The 25,475-nt window shown below is 39.4% G+C and overlaps 1 protein-coding gene across 1 annotated transcript in view; it reads right to left on the reverse strand.

Annotated features, from left to right (window-relative positions):
• CFAP47 (cilia and flagella associated protein 47) overlaps positions 1–25,475 on the reverse strand; it is a 516,906-nt gene that overhangs the window by 96,795 nt on the left and 394,636 nt on the right. The window contains 1 exon segment of the mRNA XM_073798895.1: positions 11,337–11,434. Coding sequence (XP_073654996.1) covers positions 11,337–11,434 — 98 coding nt within the window.

A 25,475-nucleotide genomic window follows, 5' to 3' on the forward strand; every position in this document is an offset into this window, starting at 1 on the left:
CAAGCTCCAGCCTCACAAGCCTCTTTTCTGTTCCTGGAGTGCCTGGGCTCCTTCCTGGCAGGCCCCTTCCCACCAAGCTGATTTTGTCCCAAGGGCTTATACATTGGTTAGTCTCTCTACATGGTTGTACTGCTTCAGTCTTTGTGTCATCCTCAATGAAACCTTGGACTATTTTCGTTTGTAGAATTATCACTGTCTAAATTCATCTTGTCCATTTACGGTCATGGTAATGGGTTCACCTGGTGAACTAAACTTAGTGGAGTGTAATCTGAAAATGGTTTCTCTCCTCCACTGCTGCTCTCCAAACCAGGCAGGATCTCCCTTTCCCCACCCCTGTTGTTATCTTAGGATGGTTCGCAATGCTAGAGCAGTCTCACTGTCAGATATATAAAGAAATACAAAATCAATCAACACTTTCATCTCACATCCAACAAATACTTTTCCTGATTTCTCTCCCTGGCACACCGTCCCCACTTCCAGGACTATCTACTGATTTTTCAGACTGCCTGTGAAGAAGGTAGACATGATCTGTTCTTTTCAATTCCCTGCTCTGACTTCCTCCCCTCCTGCAATCACTGTGCTAATATGGATCCTTCAGGTTACAGGATGTAGATGGGATGAGAGGTAAAAGAACAAAGGCCATTTATTTAATTGATGCTGGGTGATCTTCTCCAGCTGACTTGCTAGGTCCCTCTTTCTTACTCTTTGTAGCATTACCCCCATGTAGACTCTTCTGGGTTCTTCTCACTCTAGTAGAATGTACCTTGAGGCAGATTCTTTTAAAACAGTCCAAGCCCAGTCTCCTTCCACAGAGTAAAATCCATTTTGATCCAGAAGGTCTTATCATGTGTCAGTGGAAGTGTAGCTGCTTTCACTCTAGCCATTTTCCCTTTACATACGGTCCAATCTGTGGGCAGGAACGCACCAAAATCTAATGGGCATTAAACTGTCAGTTTCCACTCCTTAAAGAAAACACCGCCACTCTCTTTGTGTTCTGGCCGTGGCATACACAGGCTAGAAAGCGGATGATAGGCTAAAGATTTCTCATCTCCCTAGACACAGCAGAAATATCATTTCTCCAGCAAAATTCTGTGCTCTCCTTCACAATATAAAGATATCATTGGGTAGCAGCTATCCAATCAGAGGTTACATTTCCCAGACCCTCCTGCACCCAGGCATAGCTGTGTGACTAGTTCACTCCAATAGTATGTGAGTTGAAGTGATGTGTGCCACTTCTATGTGACTAGCGGGAATTCTCTCCTCTCTTTTCTCTTTCTCCACTCATGTGCAAGAACCTTTGAGGCCCTAAAGGATGATGGATTCACCATATGGGAGGAGTCTGAATCCTGGGATCTCAACATGGAGGGCGCCAGCCACTAACCAGGAACAAATGAACCACACTGTTACAATTATTAAAAATGTTGATTGTGTTAAACCACTGAAATTCTGGAGTTTGTTATATCAGCTAGAGATGCCCTAACTTATACATTTAGTGAGTCCTAATTAAGTGGCATAGCAAAACCTTTCACAGCATGGAGAAAGAATTATCTATAGTTCTCAGGTTTGTATTTTACTTGAAAATCTAAGACAATAGAAAAACTTCACATAGAGTATCCCATTTCAATTTTATTTTTGTTTCCTCTCTAACGCAACTAAAATATTAGCTCCATGCAAATAGGAGCCTTGTTTGTATGTTCATCACTTTCCTCAGCATCTAGAATAGTGCCAGGGATACGAGAGACAGTAAATATTCATTAAATAAGAAAATATGCAATTTTTAAGAGGCTTTAATGTTTGTATATAAATCTAGTTGTTAATACGTCTAATATTCTGGATAATCACAACACTGAACTAAATAATACAGCAAAACCACTCATAAAATCTGACTCAGGAGGAGTTTAAAAATATCAAGTTAACTCAGGCTGACCTCTTTCATGAAAGTTATTGGGAAAGAACAGCTGCCTCAGATGGGAGAAAGACACTGGGTTAACTTTATCATTTGGTTGCTGGTTCACACCTTCTCTGAACAGGAATAATTTAATTCACTGAGTATTTCTACCGAAAACTTCATCAATTCCTATTCTTAATGGGTCACAGAAAATGAAGATTATTATTATTTTTGCCCATAAAAGCCTAATTGAGTCAATGACAATTCAATATGCACTAGCAGGAAGTATTTTTCACCATATCTTCTCCTAGAAGATAATCATGAGTTCATTATAAAACGATTATTTCTGAGGTCCAAAACCACAATAATATTAATTTAAATAAGGCATATTATTGAGGAATTTTAATTTTATTCAACTTGAAAACATTATCAAGTCAATAAATAAATTGTACCAAAGGGGATTTTGAAGTGTACCATGTAATTCAGAAGAAGTGATAACTATAGTCTGTCCTAGTAATTTTTCTAAATTGAAAAGTCAGTGCAAGCAGTTCAGGACTCAGAGGAATCAGGTAGACAGCTGTAAACTACAAGCACCATTGTCATTCCTCTGCTACTGCCATCTACATGTCACTGTGTCTATGGAAGTCATGCCTCACATCCCCCCTCACCAACTCCAGTCCTTTGCCATCCAATCTGAGTCATACAGATTGCAGAGGTGCAATCAAAGTGGGAGATAATTCCAGACTGGGAGTGATGTCGGGTGAGGATGCACTGATAGGCACTGAGGAGTTGTGAAAAAGCCAGAAACTCCTGCAGAGTCTATAGGTTTGTTCACGTGTATTCAGACATTTCCCACAACCTTGAAGGGGGAAAAACTATGAAAAGCAGTGACAAATAGAAACATGTCTAATTACAGGGACAAATACCTAGGAAGTACCCTCCTGCTCAGTCTGTTTAATATAGGCTCTCTCTGTCTCAAGATATAGATATAGAGGGGACCTTCAAGACGGCAGAGGAGTAGGACATGGAGATAACCTTCCTCCCCACAAATACACCAGAAATATATCTACATGTGAAACAACTCCTACAGAACACCTACTGAATGCAGGCAGAAGACCTCAGACTTCCCAAAAGGCAAGAAACTCCCCACGTACTGGGTAGGGCAAAAGAAAAAAGAAAAAACAGAGACAAAAGAAAAGGGATGGGACCTGCACCACTGGGAGGGAGCTGTGAAGGAGAAAAGCTTTCCACACACTAGGAAGCCCCTTCGCGGGCGGAGACTGCAGGGGGCGGAGGGGGGAAGCTTCGGAGCCGCGGAGGAGAGCACAGCAACAGGGGTGCAGAGGGCAAAGCGGAGAGATTCCCGCACAGAGGATCGGTGCTGACCAGCACTCACCAGCCCAAGAGGCTTGTCTGCTCACCCACCGGGGCGGGCAGGGGCTGGGAGCTGAGGCTCTGGCTTCGGTCGGACCCCAGGGAGAGGACTGGGGTTGGCGGCGTAAACAAAGCCTGAAGGGGTTAGTGCACCACAGCTAGCCGGGAGGGAGTCCGGAAAAAAGTCTGGACCTGCCGAAGAGGCAAGAGACCATTGTTTCCGGGTGTGTGAGGAGATGGGATTCCTTCCTCATGTGCCCACAGAAGGCAGAGCACCACCTAAACAAGCTCCAGAGATGGGCACAAGCTGCGGCTATCAGCTCAGACCCCAGAGACTGGCATGAACCACTAAGGCTGCTACCGCTGCCACCAAGAATCCAGTTTGCAAGCACAGGTCACAACCCACACCCTTCCCAGGAGCCTGTGCAGCCCGCCACTGCCAGGGTCCTGTGATCCAGGGACAACTTTCCTGGGAGAACACACAGTGCTCCTCAGGCTGTGGCAACATTATGCTGCCCTCTGACGCTGCAGGCTTGCCCCGCACTCCAATTATGACTACCGTAGCCCTCCCTCTCCCCAGTCTCTGAGTAACAGAGCCCTAATCAGCTGCTGCTTTAACCGCCTCCTGTCTGGGTGGGGAGCAGATGCCCTCAAGGCGACCTACACGCAAAGGCAGGGCCAAATCCAAAGCTGAATCCCAGGAGCTGTGCGAACAAAGAAGAGAAAGGGAAATCTCTCCCAGCAGCCTCAGGAGCAGAAGATTAAATCTCCACAATCAACTTGATGAACCCTGAGGAATACCTGAATAGACAACGAATGTTCTGAATAGACAACGAATGTTCCCAAAATTGAGGTGGTGGACTTGGGGGCAACTGTAGACTTGGGGTTTGTTGCCTGTGACTGATTTGTTTCTGATTTTTATCTTTATCTTAGTTTAGTTTTTAGTGCTTGTTATCACTGGTGGATTTCTTTATTGGTTTAGTTGCTCTCTTTTTTTTTACTTTGTTATTTTTTAATTTCATTATTATTTTTAAAATTTTATTATTAAATTCTTTTTGATTTTTTTTTTTTCCTTTTCTTCTGTGCCATGTGGCTGACAGGGTCTTGGTGCTCCAGCCAGGTGTCAAGCCTGAGCCTCTGAGGAGGGAGAGCTGAGTCCAGGACACTAACCACCAGAGACCTCCCAGCCCCACATAATATCAATCGGCGAGAGCTCTCCCAGAGATCTCCATCTCAACACTAAGACCCAGCTCCAGCCAACAGCCAGCAAGCTCAAGTGCTGGACGCTCATTGCCAAACAACTAGCAAGACAGGAACACAAACCCACCCAATAGCAGAGAGGCTGCCTAAAATCATAATAAGTTCACAGACACCCCAAAAAACACCACTGGAAGTGCCCTGTCCACCAGAAAGACAAGATCCACTCCCACCCACTAGAACACAGGCACCAGTCACTTGCACCAGGAAGCCTATACAAGCCACTGAACCAACTTACCCACAGACACACAGACCAAAGGAACAGAATTGAGAGCCCACAAATAAACCCATGAATATATGGTCAATTATTTGATAAGGGAGCCCTCAGTGGGGGAAAATATTCTTCGCAATAAATGGTGTTCATCACTCCCAAACTCATACTACGAGGCCATCATCACCCTGATACCAAAGCCAGACAAAATGTCACAAAAAAAGAAAACTACAGGCGAATATCACTGATGAACATAGATGCAAAACTCCTCAACAAAATACTAGCAAACAGAGTCCAACAGCACATTAAAAGGATCATACACCATGATCAAGTGGGGTTTATCCCAGGAATGCAAGGATCCTTCAATATACGCAAATCAATCAATGTGATACACCATATTAACAAACTGAAGGATAAAAATCATATGATCATCTCAACAGATGCAGAAGAAGCTTTTGACAAAATTCAACACCCACTTATGATAAAAATCCTCCAGAAAGCAGGCATAGAGAAAACTTACTTCAACATAATAAAGGTCATATATGACAAACCCACAGCCAACATTGTTCTCAATGGTGAAAAACTGAAACCATTTCCTCTAAGATCAGGAACAAGACAAGGTTGCCCACTCTCACCACTATTATTCAACATAGTTTTGGAAGTTTTAGCCACAGCAATCAGAGAAGAAAAAGAAATAAAAGGAATCCAAATTGGAAAAGAAGAAGTAAAGCTGTCACTGTTTGCAGATGGCATGATACTATACATAGAGAATCCTAAAGATGCTACCAGAAAACTACTACAGCTAATCAATGAATTTGGTAAAGTAGCAGGATACAAAATTAATGCACAGAAATCTCTTGTACCCCTATACACTAGTGATGAAAAATCTGAAAGAGAAATTAGAGAAACACTTCCATTTAGCATTGCAACAAAAAGAATAAAATACCTAGGAATAAATCTACCTAAGGAGACAAAAGATGTGTATGCAGGAAACTATAAGACACTGATGAAAGAAATTAAAGATGATACAAACAGATGGAGAGATATACCATGTTCTTGGATTGGAAGAATCAACATTGTGAAAATGACTCTACTACCCAAAGCAATCTACAGATTCAATGCAATCCCTATCAAAAAACCATTGGCATTTTTCCCAGAACTAGAACAAAAAAATTCACAATTTGTATGGAAACACAAAAGACCCCCAATAGCCAAAGCAATCTTGAGAAAGAAAAACGGAGCTGGAGGAATCACACTCCCTGACTTCAGACTACACTACAAAGCTACAGTAATCAAGAAGTATGGTACTGACACAAAAACAGAAATATAGAACAATGGAACAGGATAGAAAGCCCAGAGATAAACCCATGCACATATGGTCACCTTATTTTTGATAAAGGAGGCAAGACTATAAAATGGAGAAAAGACAGCCTCTTCAATAAGTCGTTCTGGGAAAACTGGACAGCTACATGTAAAAGAATGAAATTAGAACACTCCCTAACACCATGCATGAAAATAAACTCAAAATGGATTAAAGACCTAAATGTAAGGCCAGAAACTATCAAACTCTTAAAGGAAAACATAGGCAGAACACTCTATGACATACATCACAGCAAGATCCCTTTTGACCCACCTCCTAGAGAAATGGAAATAAAAACAAAAATAAACAAATGGGACCTAGTGAAACTTCAATGCTTTTGCACAGCAAAGGAAAACATAAAGAAGACAAAAAGACAGCCCTCAGAATGGGAGAGAATATTTGCAAATGAAGCAAGTGACAAAGGATTAATCTCCAAAATTTACAAGCACCCCATGCAGCTCAATATCAAAAAAACAACCCAATCCAAAAATGGGCAAAGACCTAAACAGACATTTCTCCAAAGAAAATATAAAGATTGCCAACAAACACATGAAAGGATTCTCAACATCACTGATCATTAGAGAAATGCAAGTCAAAACTACAATGAGGTATCACCTCACACTGGTCACAATGGCCATCACCAAAAATCTAGAAATAATAAATGCTGGAGAGGGTGTGGAGAAAAGGGAACCCTCTTGCACTGTTGGTGGGAATGTAAATTGATACAGCCACTATGGAGAACAGTATGGAGGTTCCTTAAAAAACTACAAATTAGAACTATCATACGACCCAGCAATCCCACTACTGGGCATATACCCTGAGAAAACCATAACTCAAAAAGAGTCATGTACCACAATGTTCATTGCAGCTCTATGTACAATAGCCACGACATGGAAGCAACCTAAGTGTCCATCGACAGATGAATGGATAAAGAAGATGTGGCACATATATACAATGGAATATTACTCAGCCATAAAAAGAAACGAAATTGAGTTATTTGTAGTGAGGTGGATGGACCTAGAGTCTGTCATACAGAGTGAAGTCAGAAAGAGAAAAACAAATACCGTACGCTAACATATATATATGGGATCTAAAGAAAAATGGTTCTGAAGAACCTAGGAGCAGGACAGGAATAAAGATGCAGACACAGAGAATGGACTTGAGGACTCGGGGAGGGGGAAGGGTAAGCTGTGACAAAGTGAGAGAGTGGCATGCACTTATGTATACTACCAAATGTAAAATAGATAGCTAGTGGGAAGCAGCTGCATAGCACAGGGAGATCAGCTTGGTGCTTTGTGACCACCTAGAGGGGTGGGATAGGGAGGGTGGGAAGGAGATGCAAGAGGGAGGGGATATGGTGATATATGTATATGTATAGCTGATTCACTTTGTTATACAGCAGTATCTAACACACCATTGTACAGCAATTATACTCCAATAAAGATGTTAAAAAAAGATTTAGATATAAGGATATATTCATATCTACCTGCATATATGTATCTACCTATATATGGAGAGACAGTATCTATGTTTCTATCTATCTATGGCACAGCTATATATATATGATTTAATATAAATAGGCCATGAGATTTTTTAAAAATCCTATTTAAGAATTTTTCACAACTTGTCAAGATAAATTCAGAGCAGAATGTTATTTTTTGCTACTTCAACATTTCATGAGGATTAAAATTTCAATAACATGTACAAATACTCATGATATATTATTTTTAACACAGAAAAAATTAAGAATATAAAAACCTGAAGGAAAGAAGAAAATACATAAAATGAAAACCTCAAAATACAGTTTTCATATCATGGAGGCTAAAATTTTAAACTAAAAACTTATTGGAAATGGTTGGCAACTGATACATGTTGTTATATTTGATACAAGTGGATTAATAGTGTTTTTAACTCTGCTTCTCTCTTACTAACTTGTGGAGAGGTTTCTGGGCCTCACCATTAACAATATAATGAATTTAATTGAAGGTTGATTACAGAATGAAAAAATACGTAAAGAAATGGTCATGCAATTTTCACTGACAAGAGAACAAATATTATGAAGGCTATGACTGACCTAAAATTTAAAGCCTATAAGGTTTTATTTACAAACTTAAGATTTGTTTTCAGCTCATTGCTATATATTGAAATTACTGACTGTCAATGGGAAGACAGTAGATTACGCTCATCATTCTACCACACCCAAACTATATGATACACAGGAGATTTTTGTGTTCAAAGAAAATGTAATAGCAGCTATTACCCATTAAAATTTCCAAGACAGTAGTGCTCATTTTGTAATGTATAAAAATATTGAATCCCTATGTTGTAAACCAAACAAACAAACTCATAGAAAAAGAGATCAGATTTGTGTTTACAGGAGTCAGAGGGTGGCGGGAGGGGCAAAAGGATGTAAGTGGTCAAAAGGTACAAAATTCCAGGTATAAGGTAAATAAGCACTAGGGATGTAATGTACTACCTGACAAAGATAATTAACACTACTGTATGTTTTATAGAAAAGTTGTTAAGAAAGTAAATCCTAAGAGTTCTCATCACAATGAAAAAAATTTTCTTCTTTTACTTTTTTTTTTTAAGGAATATGAATATTTATTAAATCTCCAGATTGGCAAGGGTCTCCATGTTTAACAGGAAAAGCCAGGGAAAAAATCACGTAGGAAAAGAGCAATTTGTTTGATTACTTATAAAAGCGAAACCTAAAATTTAAAGGCAAATTCACACAACTAGAAATATAAATGCCCAACAATCGTACAGAAAGAACAATGATCAAGGTCATTAATAAGCAAAGAATTAAAAGCTCATACAGGATTCCACTTTCACACATACTCTGTATGTTTGCTTGCTTTATTTTCAGTTATACAAATCTTCTTTTTCTTTTATTTTGCATCTATCTGAGATGATGGATGTTCACTAAACTTTCATAATGTATGTAAGTCAAACCATTATCCAGTACACCTTAAACTTATACAGTGCTGTATGTCAATTATATCTCAATAAAACTGGAAGAAAAAAGATTCAAAAAGACATCCTAAGTACTTTACATAAAAGAGAACGGACTACTATCAGCCAATTGTTTATTATAAATATAACCTGATTTTTGGAACCTGCTGTAAGAAGTAAGCAAATTTATGTACCTCGAGGATGTAAATATTTCTTACAAAAACCCTATTTAAAGAGATTCTAACCATTCATTCATCACTAGGGAAGGTGTGGAAATTGAGTTGAATGTAACCAAAGCTGAGATACAGATGGAAAATCAGAGAAGACTTAGTGTCTTGAAACCTTCATTGCCACATCTGATGATCTAAGGATTAAGTATAGTATTTCTCAAAAGTTTAGCAAACACAGCAAATGCAGTCAAAAATATTAGGAAACTATATATTGGTGTGGATAGCCATTTTAGTGTACTTCTGAAAGTATTCAGAAAGCATGTTCTTCAAGAAGTGCACAAAGGTTTATTTGATGGGATTATTTAAAACAACCCATACCATCTCCAACGACTAAATCTTCATGTCTGAAAGTTATAGAGCTAACAAGTTTTTACCTTAGGTAATTACTATAAGAAAGGTGGGAAAACTTAGTAATTTGGCAACATCACTGTCATTGGTAGCCTATTTGGGCAAAGTTACTTGAAAATGACTCCCCTTCTCCACCAACTTCTGTTGAAAGTGAACATTTAATTAGTACAGCACATCTGCCTGTATTCGCAAAGAGAGCAATCTAGTGGTGCTAAGTCTTGCTCCTTATTAGTAAGGAAGCCAATGTCTCCCTTTTTGAGGTGCCACCTCATGGTCCCAATTTCTCCTGGACCCGTTTAAAAATTTTTTTTCTCCTGTGTCCTGATAAAGAGATAACTATTGTACTCAAGCAAAATTTGCCGCCTCAAAATGTCTCTTTGGCATGTGGATTATTTCAAACTGAAACCAATCAAAGCCCAAAAGACTCAGGAAGGAACTCTGACCTTCCCCCTAACTGCCTAAAAGAATGTAGAGAGAGGACGTATTCCAGGAAGGGAGCTATCACCATAGACTAGCGTGAACTAGGTGTGTAGACAGGAGGAACCTAGCAAAGTCTGTTTGTTAAAATTTCTCTCTGTGCCCCGTTGTCTCTGCATGGCCCAGCAAATACTTATTTACCAAACATTTGCTTTTCTATCTTCATGTAAATGTCCTTCCTCCTCTGAGAAGTTCCAAAACACTAACCCTAACATCCTCTTTTGCCTATAGCTAAAGATGTAAGTGGTCTCATAATTAAAGTTATGTCATTTAAAAATAATCTTTAATAAAGATTTTATTCTGCAGTGATAACAGGGTCACGGAAATAGGACATTTTCACTGAGTGAAATGATCCTATCATCATCCCACTAAATAATTTTCTAGGTAGAAGAGAAAGCTTTTGCAAGTGGCACTTGAGTGCATTTCAGTAGTTTAACCATCCATTTTCTATGCCTCAATGGAGATTTACCCAGAGATTAGGTGAGCAAATAATTGATTTACAGACAGAAATAATTTATTTTCTGCTGGAGCAAAAGTTGAAGATTCTAAATAATCATTCTATGAAGAAATTCATCTGCATATTTAAAAATGAAAATAACCATTATTTATCATAAGTTTAAATATTTGATTTAAATAAATGAGTACTAACGATAATTGCAAGTTAATTAAATCAAATTAAAATGCAATTAACAACAATTAATATTGTCCTCATATTTTATTTAAATGAAGACTCAATATTTGACTTTATCAAATAATTCTGGACATGGATTTAGTAATACTTTAATAATTCACATAAGACAATCCTATTCTTTGTCAGTATTATTTAAAACCCCAAATCTATGCCAGTTGCTCGAAATATATTTCAGAGTGAAAGGCCTGCTATAGAAACCAGGAAGAATCAATACTGAAAGAGTCCAGAGAGCACAGTCCTGCTTTTATTAGATGTGTGAGGAAAGCATGTAGGCTAAGGCTAATTTTGCTCTAGTAATTCTTGAGACATGCAGGTAAAATGCTTATCGGGGCAGCCACTATGATACCACTGAACTAAAAGATGTTTTCTATAAGCATTTAAGGTACATTTTAGTGGATTTAAAATAAAATTGCTGTAATTTGAATAATTTATCCCAAAATGCTCATTTAATATAGATATTTTTTTAGGAATAGCAATTTAGGTCTACAATAAATGCCCCAACTGTTTGCGAAAAGGAGTCTATGAACAATTAATGGGGTTCTTACCAGAGCACTACATTTCACTTCAATAGTGTTTAAGGGTGGTCCAGGAGCACTATGGATTTCAAGATAATACCAGATTTGTAAACTGCTAATAGCATCATCTGAAAAAAGAAAAAAAACATAGCACATCTTAATTTAGGTTTCAGAAAACCATATTTAACATAAAAATTTGAGAAACATGAATTAGATATCATTTTCAAACTCTTTCTGATGGACTCATTTGTCAAGAGAGCTGTGAGGAAGGTGAAAAGCTGATTTCATCACAGTTTGTGAGCAATAAGAGAAGCCCCAGCCTGCATGGCCATGAGAATGGGCTGTGAAAGCTCCCTGCCTCATGCCTGCCCCATAACTCACTAAGTTCCCCACAAAAATAAGAGTGTTTTACTTTTAAGGATTAATATTTCAAAAGAAATAACTAATCTTTCCCCCTTAATTCCCAAAGTATTCACATATTATACGTAGAACTACCTAACTATGGTATTACAATATACAAGGCTACATTTCTAGTACCATAAAAATTTAGCCTAAGGAAAAAATCAGAAATAGTTTATGAAATTTCTGGTTTTTTGGGAGTGTGAAAGAGGATCCTAGCAATTTAGCCCAAAAAAAGCTGAAATGGGGTATGGACTGTTAAAAAAAAAAAAAGAAGGAGGAGGAAAAAAAGGAGAAGGTGGGGAGGGGGGAAAGAAAAAGAAGAAGAAAGAAAGAACAGGCCCAAGGTGGAGCCACTTGCCTCTGGGACAGTAAACCAAGACTTAACTGCAGTTTCAACCTCTCCCAGGAATGGACTTTTTGCAATTTCCTGGTCAGCTCTAGTGAGGTAAACTTGCCTGAAACAATCCTTTCTTTTGTCCTGCTAATAACCTCCTTGTCCATACCCCACCCCTTCCACCAGCGTTTCTATAAAACCTGGGAGTAGCTTTCTATTTGCTAGATGGGATGCCGCCTGATTAATGAATTGATGAATCAGGCCAATTAGATCTTCATATTTACTCAGCTGAATTTTGTTTTTTTAACAGGACTAAGCGGTGAGAAAGTAATGTTTACATCTGGGTTTTCCAACTCTTTTTTTTTTTTTTAAAAAAACAGGCCTTTCTGCTGCCGGTGATGTCCAAAATTACACCGTTAAATCCTGAAACCAGAACCCTGGTCAACCATAAAAGCCCTGTGTAGCAGGGTTTGTACTGGCATCAAACCCACATGTTTTCTATTTGTTCTCATCTGCTCAGCTTCTCACTTTGATATTCTTTATTCTCCAATGTTGAGCTAGATTACAGTTTAAGATGACCTTCAGTTTCAGTTAATTGTTTGCATATCATATCAGTATTGTCAAGTTTTAAAGATTCCAAGAACTGCAGTGTTTGATTAACTTACTTAGGTAAATCACTAAGCCTCTCTGGGCCTAAATTTCCTTATCTATGAAATAAGGGGCCCAGACCAGTGCAGTTCTCAGACTCTCTCTTCTGAAAAAGTGTTTTGTTTTGCACTGCATTGAAATGCATTGCATTGTATTATGTTGAATTGTTGAATTACATTGAATATATTGAATTGTATTGCATGGCTCAAATAATTGGCTCAGTAAGTCCAAAATCTGCAGGTTAGTCCAGCAGGTTGGAGACCCAGGGAAGAGTTGGAGTTCAAGTCCAAAGGCAGTCTACAGGTAGAATTCCTTTTTGCTCTGCAGATGTCAGTCTTTGTTCTATTAAGACCTTCAACTGGTTAGGTAAGACCCACACACATTATGGAGGGCAACCTTCTTTGAACGTCTAAAGATTTAAATGTAATTCTCATACAAAATCACCTTTACAAAAACATCCAGAATAATGTTTAACCTAATATCTGGGCACCATGACCCACCCAAGGTGACACATAAAATTAACAATCACGGGGACAAGAACACCTCCTATTTGTAATTGCTGTGTCTATCACATAAGGTAGTATTGTGATGAAGCTAATTTAATTCCTACAGAGCTAAAAACATACAATGAATATGAATTTATTGGTGAGAGTGGGATTAGTGATAATTTATTAATGAGATGAACAACAAAAATAATAATTATTAAACTTTGCTTAACTACAAGCTTTAAACATATTAAAACTTTTTTTCTAATTCTAAAATTAGGAGTATTCACTATAGCAATTTAAGAAATTACTGAAAAACTTTAAAAACTAAAAATTATTCACCATCTCATGACCAAGAGTACTTTTTTTTTGTATAAAATTTCAAGTGTAATATATCAATAAAGACATAGATATATAGACATATACATATATAAATACACTGGGATATACACATATATAATTAATAGATCCATATATATGTGTGCATTTGTATATACACATTTCTATCATTCAGAGAATATTCATTATTAAATTTAAGTTCATTACTAGTCATTAGGGAAATGCAAGTTAAAAGCACAATGAGATATCATACTTGTTAGAATGGCCATGATCAAAGAGACAAGAGATAACAAACGCTGGCTTGGATGTGGAGAAAAGGGAACCCTTGTGCACTGTTGGTGGGACTGTAAATTCATATGGCCACTATACAAAACAGTCTGGAGGATCCTCATAAAATTAAAAATAGAACTACCATACGATCCAGCAATCTCACTTCTGGGAATATATCCAAAGGAAGTGAAAACACTAACTGGAAAAGATATCTGTATCTTCCTGTTCAAAGCAGCATTATTTACAATAGCCAAAACATGGGAACAACCTAAGTGTTATCAACGAATGAATGGATAAAGACGTTATAGTATATTCAATGGAATCTTATTCAGCCATTAAAAAACAAGGAAATCCTACCATGTGTGACAACGTGGATGGACTATGAAGGCATTATGCTAAGTGAAATAAGTCAGATAGAGAAGAAAAAATACTGTATGATCTCATTTATATGTATAGTCTAAAATAAACAAACAAAACAATAACAAAAAACCCAAACTCATAGAAAAAGAGATCAGACGTGTGGTTACCAGAGGCAGAGGGTAGGGGTAGGGGGAAATGAAGGAAGGTGGTCTAAAGGTATAAACTTGCAGTTATAAGATAAATAAGTACTAGGGATGTAATGTACAGCATGATGACTACAGTTAACACTGCTGTATGATACATAGGAAAGTTAAGAGAGTAAATTCTAAGAGTTCTCTTCATAAGTAGAAAATTGTTTTTTCTTTTTTCTTTCTTTTCTTCTTATTGTATCTATATGAGAAGATGGATGTTAGCGGAACCCATTATGGTAAGCATTTCACAATATGTGTAAATCAAACCATCAAGCTGTACACCTTAAACTTATACAGTGATGTATGACCATTATTTTTCAATAAAAATGGAAAAAAAATTATGGGCAGGTAATACTTATTCAAAAACATTTTAAATCGAGACTTCCCTGGTGTCGCAGTGGTTTAGAATCCGCCTGCCAATGCAGGGGACACAGGTCGAGCTCTGGCCTGGGAAGATCCTACATGCTGCGGAGCAACTAAGCCCGTGCGCCACAACTACTGAGCCTGTGCTCTAGAGCCCGCGAGCCACAACTACTGAGCCCATGTGCCACAGCTACTGAAGCCTGTGTGCCTAGAGCCCGTGCTCCGCAACAAGAGAAGCCACCACAATGAGAAGCCCGTGCACCACAACCAAGAGTAGCCCCGCCTCCCCGCAACTAGAGAAAGCCTGCGTGCAACAACAAAGACCCAACGCAGCCAAGAAAAAAAAATTAATCAAATTTAAAAATTAAGTTTCGGAGTAAGGGAAGATGGCGGAAGAGTAAGACGCGGAGATCACCTTCCTCTCCACAGATACACCAGAAATACATCTACACGTGGAACAACTCCTGCAGAACACCTACTGAAGGCTGGCAGAAGACCTCAGACCTCCCAAAAGGCAAGAAACTCCCCACGTACCTGGGTAGGGCAAAAGGAAAAAAGAATAAACAGAGACAAAAGAATAGGGACGGCACCTGCACCAGTGGGAGGGAGCTGTGAAGGAGGAAAAGTTTCCACACACTAGGAAGCCCCTTCGCGGGCGGAGACGGCGGGAGGCGGAGGGGGGAGCTTCGAAGCCGCGGAGGAGTGCACAGCAACGGGTGCGGAGGGCAAAGCGGGGAGATTCCCGCACAGAGGATCGGTGCCGACCGGCACTCACCAGCCCGAGAGGCTTGTCTGCTCACCCGCCGGGACGGGCGGGGCTGCGAGCTGAGGCTCTGAGGCTAGGGTTTCGGTTTCGGACGGAGCGCAGGGAGAGGACTGGGGTTGGCGGCTTGAACATAGCCTGAAGGGGTTAGTGCACCACAGCTAGCCGGGAGGGAGTCCGGGGAAAAGCCTGCACCTGCCGAAGAGGCAAGAGACTTTTTCTTCCCTCTTTGTTTCCTGGTGCGTGAGGAGAGGGGTTTAAGAACGCTGCTTAAAGGAACTCCAGAGACGGGCGCGAGCCGCGGCTAAAAGCGCGAACCCCAGAGACGGGCGAGAGCCGCGGCTGAAAGCGCGGACCCCAGAGACGGGCGCGAGCCGCGGCTGAAAGCGCGGACCCCAGAGACGGGCGCGAGCCGCGGCTGAAAGCGCGGACCCCAGAGACGGGCGCGAGCCGCGGCTGAAAGCGCGGACCCCAGAGACGGGCGCGAGCCGCGGCTGAGGGCGCGGACCCCAGAGACGGGCGCGAGCCGCGGCTGAGGGCGCTGACTCCAGAGACGGGCGCAAGCCGCGGCTGGAGGCGCGGACCCCAAGGCGGGCGGGAGACGTTGGGGCTGCTGCTGCCGCCACCAAGGGGCCTGTGTGCGAGCGCAGGTCGCTCTCCACTCCCCTCTTCCGCGGAGCCTGTGCAGCCCGCCACTGCCGGGTTCCCGGGATCCGGGGACGACTTCCCCGGGAGAGCGCACGGCGGGCCTCGGGCTGGTGGCCGGACTTTGCCGCCGCAGGCCCGCCCCGCATTCCGTGCCCCTCCCTCCCCGCCGCCGGCCTCTGTACGCCAGAACCCCCGAATCAGCGGCTCCTTTAACCCCGTCCTGTCTGAGCAAAAAACAGACGCCCTCCAGCGACCTACACGCAGAGGAAGGGCCAAATCCAAAGCTGAGCCCCTGTGAGCTGTGAGAACAAAGAAGAGAAAGGGAAATCTCTCCCAGCAGCCTCAGAAGCAGCGGATTAAAGCTCCACAATCAACTTGATGTACCCTGCATCTGTGGAATACATGAATAGACAGCCAATCATCCCAAATTAAGGAGGTGGACTTTGGGAGCAAGATCTATGATTTTTCTCCCTATTCCTCTTTTTGTGAATGTGTATGTGTATGCTTCTGTGTGAGATCTTGTCTGTATAGTCTTGCTTCCACCATTTGTCCTAGGTTCTATCCGTCCATGGTTTTTTCTTAAAATTTTTTTTCTTAATAATCAATTTTAATTTTAAGAACGTTATTATACTTTACCTTCGTCCTTTCTTTCTTTCTTTCTTTCCTTCCTTCCTTCCCTCCTTTAGACAACGAATCATCCCAAATTGAGGAGGTGGTCTCTGACAGCAAGATTTATGATTTTTCCCCCTTTACCTCTTTTTGTGAGGGTGTATGTGTACGCTTCTGTGTAAGACTTTGTCTGTATAGCTTTGCTTCCAACATTTGTCCTAAGGTTCTATCCGTCCCTTTTTTTTTTTTTTTTTCTAATTAAGAATTTTTTTAATTCAATAACTTTATTATACTCTATTTTATTTTTACTGTATCTTCTTTCTGTTTTCCCTTCTTTCCCTCCTTCCTTCCTTCCTCCCTCCCTCCTTTCGTTCCTTCTTGCCTTCTTTCCTTCCTTGCTTCTTTCTTTCTTCCTTCCTTCCTTCCTTCCTTCCCTCCTTCCTTCCCTCCTTTAGACAACGAATCATCCCAAATTGAGGAGGTGGTCTCTGACAGCAAGATTTATGATTTTTCCCCCTTTACCTCTTTTTGTGAGGGTGTATGTGTACGCTTCTGTGTGAGACTTTGTCTGTACAGCTTTGCTTCCAACATTTGTCCTAAGGTTCTATCCGTCCCTTTTTTTTTTTTTTTTCTAATTAAGAATTTTTTTAATTCAATAACTTTATTATACTCTATTTTATTTTTACTGTATCTTCTTTCTGTTTTCCCTTCTTTCCCTCCTTCCTTCCTTCCTCCCTCCCTCCTTTCGTTCCTTCTTGCCTTCTTTCCTTCCTTGCTTCTTTCTTTCTTCCTTCCTTCCTTCCTTCCTTCCCTCCTTCCTTCCCTCCTTTAGACAACGAATCATCCCAAATTGAGGAGGTGGTCTCTGACAGCAAGATTTATGATTTTTCCCCCTTTACCTCTTTTTGTGAGGGTGTATGTGTACGCTTCTGTGTAAGACTTTGTCTGTACAGCTTTGCTTCCAACATTTGTCCTAAGGTTCTATCCGTCCTTTTTTTTTTTTTTTTTTTCTAATTAAGAATTTTTTAATTCAATAACTTTATTATACTTTATTTTATTTTTACTGTATCTTTTTTCTTTTTGTTTTTCCTTCTTTCCCTCCTTCCTTCCTCCCTCCCTCCCTCCCTCCTTTCGTTCCTTCTTGCCTTTTTTCCTTCTTTGCTTCTTTCTTTCTTTCTTCCTTCCTTCCTTCCTTCCTTCCCTCCTTCCTTCCCTCCTTTCCTTCTTTCTTTCCTCATACGTCTACTAATTCCCTCTACTTTTTCTCCCTTTTATTCTGAGCCGTGTGGATGAAAGGCTCTTGGTGCTCCAGCCAGGAGGCAGGGCTCTGCCTCTGAGGTAGGAGAGCCAACTTCAAGACACTGGTTCACAAGAGACCTCCCAGCTCCAGATAATATCAAACGGCGAAAATCTCCCAGAGACCCCCATCTTAACACCAGCACCCAGCTTCACTCAACGACCAGCAAGCCACAGTGCTGGACAACCTGTGCCAAACAACTAGCAAAACAGGAACACAACCCCACCCATTAGCAGAGAGGCTGCCTAAAATCATAATAAGGCCACAGACACCCCAAAACACACCACCAGACGTGAACCTGCCCACTAGAGAGACAAGATCCAGCCTCTTCCACCACAACACAGGCACTAGTCCCCTCCACCAGGAAGCCTACACAACCCACTGAACCAACCTTAGCCACTGGAGACAGACATCAAAAACAGGAGGAACTACGAACCTGCAGCCTGCAAAAAGGAGACCCCAAACACAGTAAGATAAGCAAAATGAGAAAACAGAAAAACACACAGCAGATAAAGGAGCAAGATAAAAATGCACCAGACCTAACAAATGAAGAGGAAATAGGCAGTCTACCTGAAAAAGAATTCAGAATAATGATAGTAAGGTTGATCCGAAATCTTGGAGATAGAATGGACAATAGAATGGACAAAATGCAAGAATCAGTTAACAAGGACCTAGAAGAACTAAAGATGAAACAAGCAATGATGAACAACACAATAAATGAAATTAAAAATACTCTAGATGGGATCAATAGCAGAATAACTGAGGCAGAAGAACGGATAAGTGACCTGGAAGATAAAATAGTGGAAATAACTACTGCAGAGCAGAATAAAGAAAAAAGAATGAAAAGAACTGAGGACAGTCTCAGAGACCTCTGGGACAACATTAAACGCACCAACATTCGAATTATAGGGGTTCCAGAAGAAGAAGAGAAAAAGAAAGGGACTGAGAAAATATTTGAAGAGATTATAGTTGAAAACTTCCCTAATATGGGAAAGGAAATAGTTAACCAAGTCCAGGAAGCACAGAGAGTCCCATACAGGATAAATACAAGGAGAAATACGCCAAGACACATATTAATCAAACTGTCAAAAATTAAATACAAAGAAAGCATATTAAAAGCAGCAAGGGAAAAAACAACAAATAACACATAAGGGAATCCCCATAAGGTTAACAGCTGATCTTTCAGCAGAAACCCTACAAGCCAGAAGGGAGTGGCAGGACATACTGAAAGTGATGAAGGAGAAAAACCTGCAACCAAGACTACTCTACCCAGCAAGGATCTCATTCAGATTTGATGGAGAAATTAAAACCTTTACAGACAAGCAAAAGCTGAGAGAGTTCAGCACCACCAAACCAGCTTTACAACAAATGCTAAAGGATCTTCTCTAGGCAAGAAACACAAGAGAAGGAAAAGACCTATAATAACGAACCCAAAACAATATAGAAAATGGGAATAGGAACATACATATCGATAATTACCTTAAATGTAAATGGACTAAATGCTCCCACCAAAAGACACAGACTAGCTGAATGGATACAAAAACAAGACCCTTACATATGCTGTCTACAAGAGACCCACTTCAGACCTAGAGACACATACAGACTAAAAGTAAGGGGATGGAAAAAGATATTCCATGCAAATGGAAACCAAAAGAAAGCCGGAGTAGCAATTCTCATATCAGACAAAATAGACTTTAAAATAAGGACTATTAAAAGAGACAAAGAAGGACACTACATAATGATCAAGGGATCGATCCAAGAAGAAGATATAACAATTGTAAATATTTATGCACCCAACATAGGAGCACCTCAATACATAAGGCAAATACTAACAGCCATAAAAGGGGAAATTGACAGTAACACATTCATAGTAGGGGACTTAAACACCCCACTTTCACCCATGGACAGATCATCCAAAATGAAAATAAATAAGGAAACACAAGCTTTAAATGATACATTAAACAAGATGGACTTAATTGATATTTATAGGACACTCCATCCAAAAACAACAGAATACACATTTTTCTCAAGTGCTCACGGAACATTCTCCAGGATAGATCATATCTTGGGTCACAAATCAAGCCTTGGCAAATTTAAGAAAATTGAAATTGTATCAAGTATCTTTTCTGACCACAACGCCATGAGACTAGATATCAATTACAGGAAAAGATCTGTAAAAAATACAAACACATGGAGGCTAAACAATACACTACTTAATAATGAAGTGATCACTGAAGAAATCAAAGAGGAAATCAAAAAATACCTAGAAACAAATGACAATGGAGACACAACGACCCAAAACCTGTGGGATGCAGCAAAAGCAGTTCTAAGGGGGAAGTTTATAGCAATACAAGCCCACCTTAAGAAGCAGGAAACATCTAGAATAAACAACCTAACCTTGCACCTCAAGCAATTAGAGAAAGAAGAACAAAAAAACCCCAAAGCTAGCAGAAGGAAAGAAATCATAAAAATCAGATCAGAAATAAATGAAAAAGAAATGAAGGAAACAATAGCAAAGATCAATGAAACTAAAAGCTGGTTCTTTGAGAAGATAAACAAAATAGATAAACCACTAGCCAGACTTATCAAGAAAAAAAGGGAGAAGACTCAAATCAATAGAATTAGAAATGAAAAAGGAGAGGTAACAACTGACACTGCAGAAATAAAAGAGATCATGAGAGATTACTACAAGCAACTCTATGCCAATAAAATGGACAATCTGGAAGAAATGGACAAATTCTTAGAAATGCACAACCTGCCAAGACTGAATCAGGAAGAAATAGAAAATATGAACAGACCAATCACAAGCACTGAAATTGAAACTGTGATTAAAAATCTTCCAACAAAGAAAAGCCCAGGACCAGATGGCTTCACAGGCGAATTCTATCAAACATTTAGAGAAGAGCTAACACCTATCCTTCTCAAACTCTTCCAAAATATAGCAGAGGGAGGAACACTCCCAAACTCATTCTACGAGGCCACCATCACCTTGATACCAAAACCAGGCAAGGATGTCACAAAGAAAGAAAACTACAGACCAATATCACTGATGAACATAGATGCAAAAATCCTCAACAAAATACTAGCAAACAGAATCCAACAGCACATTAAAAGGATCATACACCATGATCAAGTGGGGTTTGTTCCAGGAATGCAAGGATTCTTCAATATACGCAAATCTATCAATGTGATAAACCATATTAACAAACTGAAGGAGAAAAACCATATGATCATCTCAATAGATGCAGAGAAAGCTTTTGACAAAATTCAACACCCATTTATGATAAAAACCCTGCAGAAAGTAGGCATAGAGGGAACTTTCCTCAACATAATAAAGGCCATATACGACAAGCCCACAGCAAACATCATCCTCAATGGTGAAAAACTGAAAGCATTTCCACTAAGATCAGGAACAAGACAAGGGTGCCCACTCTCACCACTCTTATTCAACATAGTTTTGGAAGTTTTAGCCACAGCAATCAGAGAAGAGAAGGAAATAAAAGGAATCCAAATCGGAAAAGAAGAAGTAAAGCTGTCACTGTTTGCAGATGACATGATCCTATACATAGAGAATCCTAAAGATGCTACCAGAAAACTACTAGAGCTAATCAATGAATTTGGTAAAGTAGCAGGATACAAAATTAATGCACAGAAATCTCTGGCATTCCTATATACTAATGATGAAAAATCTGAAAGTGAAATCAAGAAAACACTCCCATTTACCATTGCAACAAAAAGAATAAAATATCTAGGAATAAACCTACCTAAGGAGACAAAAGACCTGTATGCAGAAAACTATAAGACACTGATGAAAGAAATTAAAGATGATACAAATAGATGGAGACATATACCATGTTCTTGGATTGGAAGAATCAACATTGTGAAAATGACTCTACTACCCAAAGCAATCTATAGATTCAATGCAATCCCTATCAAACTACCATTGGCATTTTTCACAGAACTAGAACAAAAAATTTCGCAATTTGTATGGAAACACAAAAGACCCCGAATAGCCAAAGCAATCTTGAGAACAAAAAAAGGAACTGGAGGAATCAGGCTCCCTGACTTCAGACTATACTACAAAGCTACAGTTATCAAGACGGTATGGTACTGGCACAAAAACAGAAAGATAGATCAATGGAACAGGATAGAAAGCCCAGAGATAAACCCATGCACATATGGACACCTTATCTTTGATAAAGGTGGCAGGAATGTACAGTGGAAAAAGGACAGCCTCTTCAATAAATGGTGCTGGGAAAACTGGACAGGTACATGTAAAAGAATGAAATTAGAACACTCCCTAACACCATACACAAAAATAAGCTCAAAATGGATTAAAGACCTAAATATAAGGCCAGAAACTATCAAACTATTAGAGGAAAACATAGGCAGAACACTCTATGACATAAATCACAGCAAGATTCTTTCTGACCCACCCCCTAGAGTAATGGAAATAAAAACAAAAATAAACAAATGGGACCTAATGAAACTTCAAAGCTTTTGCACAGCAAAGGAAACCATAAACAAGACCAAAAGACAACCCTCAGAATGGGAGAAAATTTTTGCAAATGAAGCAACTGACAAAGGATTAATCTCCAAAATTTACAAGCAGCTCATGCAGCTCAACAACAAAAAAACAAACAACCCAATCCAAAAATGGGCAGAAGACCTAAATAGACATTTCTCCAAAGAAGATATACAGACTGCCAACAAACACATGAAAGAATGCTCAACATCATTAATCATTAGAGAAATGCAAATCAAAATTACAATGAGATATCATCTCACACCAGTCAGAATGGCCATCATCAATAAATCTAGAAACAATAAATGCTGGAGAGGGTGTGGAGAAAAGGGAACCCTCTTGCACTGCTGGTGGGAATGTGAATTGGTTCAGCCACTATGGAGAACAGTATGGAGGTTCCTTAAAAAACTACAAATAGAACTACCATATGACCCAGCAATCCCACTACTGGGCATATACCCTGAGAAAACCGAAATTCAAAAAGAGTCATGTACCAAAATGTTCATCGCAGCTCTATTTACAATAGCCCGGAGATGGAAACAACCTAAGTGCCCATCATCGGATGAATGGATAAAGAAGATGTGGCACATATATACAATGGAATATTACTCAGCCATAAAAAGAAACGAAATTGAGCTATTTGTAATGAGGTGGATAGACCTAGAGTCTGTCATACACAGTGAAGTAAGTCAGAAAGAAAAAGACAAATACAGTATGCTAACACATATATATGGAATTTAAGAAAAAAAAAAAATGTCATGAAGAACCTAGGGGTAAGGCAGGAATAGAGACGCAGACCTCCTAGAGAACGGACTTGAGGTTATGGGGAGGGGGAAGGGTGAGCTGTGACGGGGCGAGAGAGAGTCATGGACATATACACACTAACAAACGTAGTAAGGTAGATAGCTAGTGGGAAGCAGCCGCATGGCACAGGGATATTGGCTCGGTGCTCTGTGACAGCCTGGAGGGGTGGGATAGGGAGGGTGGGAGGGAGGGAGACGCAAGAGGGAAGAGATATGGGAACATATGTATATGTATAACTGATTCACTTTGTTATAAAGCAGAAACTAACACACCATTGTAAAGTAATTATACCCCAATAAAGATGTTAAAAAAAAAAAAAAAAAAAAAAAAAAAAAAAAAAAAAAAAAAAAAAAAATTAAGTTTCAATTATTCAACATAATAAATCATATAAAAAATTCTTATATTAAAATATTTGTGCATATCACTGATCATTTTATTTAAAAAAATCTAAGCTGTGTGATGACAGGTTGCAAGATAGATTAAGAGCTAGGAAAAATGTATCTACAGGTATCCGCAGTTCTTCAGACAGGCCTTCCCATATTCCTACTCAAACAGAATTAACCCTTCCATTCCCTGTAATACTTTGGTCTTTTTCTTACTGATTGCTCAGTAGTACATTTCTTTTCAATTAGGGAAATTTCAGTTATGCAAAATGAGTAAGTTCTGTAGATCTAATGTACAGCAAGGTAATTATAGTTAATAGGGTGGTAGTGTATACTTGAAATTTGCTTAGAAGGTAGATCTTGTGTGTGTGTGTGTGTGTGTGTGTGTGTGTCTATACAGGCTTATTAACTGTGACACATGTACCACTTTGCTGGGGGATATTAACGATGGGGGAGACAATCCATGTGTTAGGGCAGGATGTATATGGGAAAACTCTGAACCTTCCTCTCAGTTTTGCTGTGGACCTAAAACTGCTCTAAAAATTAAATATTTTTAAATATGCCATTGGGATTGTGATAGGTCATTACATTGAATATAGATCACTTTGGATAGCAGGGACATTTTAACAATATTCAGTTAGAAGGTAGATCGTTAAGTGTCTTTACCTTCTTCCATGAAAAAGTGGTAACTATGTGAGATGATGTTAATTAGGTTGATTGTGGTGATTATTTCACAATGTATACGTATATCTAATCAAGCTGTCCACCTGAAATATGTACAATTTTTAATACTCAGTTGTACTTCAGTAACGCTGGGAGAGAAAGAAATGAAAACAACTAAATAAGAATTTTCTAATCTTCCAAATAGGGAAATATGAAAAATAATGGTAACACCCAGCTTTAATGAGGGTCAGGTTGAAAGAGATAATATTATACATTATAATGGAAATTTGAAGAGCGCTTTAACATGTTTAAAATGTTTAAGAATTGCTTATCCCCTTCGAGCCAATGATTTCATTCTAAGAAATTTGTTGGAATAAAATAATCGATGATATGCACAAACATTTTAATATAAGAATGTTTCTTATATGATTTATTATGTTGAATAATTGAAACTTAATTTTAAAAAATTTTAACAGCCCACACAGTCACAAGTAGATATAATTCCTAACATGACTCCCCCAACCTCCCCTGCAAAGAACACTTTAATCAGTAGTCTTTGAGAAGCACTTTCCCCTGCCTCTCGTGCCTTCCCCTTGTGTGCCCCTTAGATAAGATCCCCAAGATACAAACAAGATACAAAGAAAACTTGTTATTTTTTGGAATCAATTCTCACTTCCTGTCTTCTCTCTCAAGAGAGTCATCTAATGCTAGTCTCTGAAATGTTTTCCACCTTTCATGGTATTTCTCTCTCCCCATCACCACCCTAAAAGACATTCTCCTCTTCACTTCAAACCCAGTTAGCTGTTGCAGTGGCCTAGCTTTTGCTCCAACTGCTCTTCCCTTCCCAAACTATTTTGAATAGTGCCTAAATATCACTCTTAATTCACGTATTCTGTGATGGTACATTTTATGTGTCAACTTGGCTGGACTATGGTGTCCAGTTGTTTGATTACACACCAATCTAAATGTTGCTGGGAAGGTATTTTTTTTTAAAAATATGTGAATACTTTAATTGGTAGACTTTGAGTAAAGCAGAATACTCTGCTTAATGTGAATGGGCCAACTCCAGTCAGTTGGAGGCCCTA

Source organism: Tursiops truncatus, chromosome X, assembly GCF_011762595.2.
Source record: "Tursiops truncatus isolate mTurTru1 chromosome X, mTurTru1.mat.Y, whole genome shotgun sequence".
Lineage (NCBI taxonomy): Eukaryota > Metazoa > Chordata > Mammalia > Artiodactyla > Delphinidae > Tursiops > Tursiops truncatus.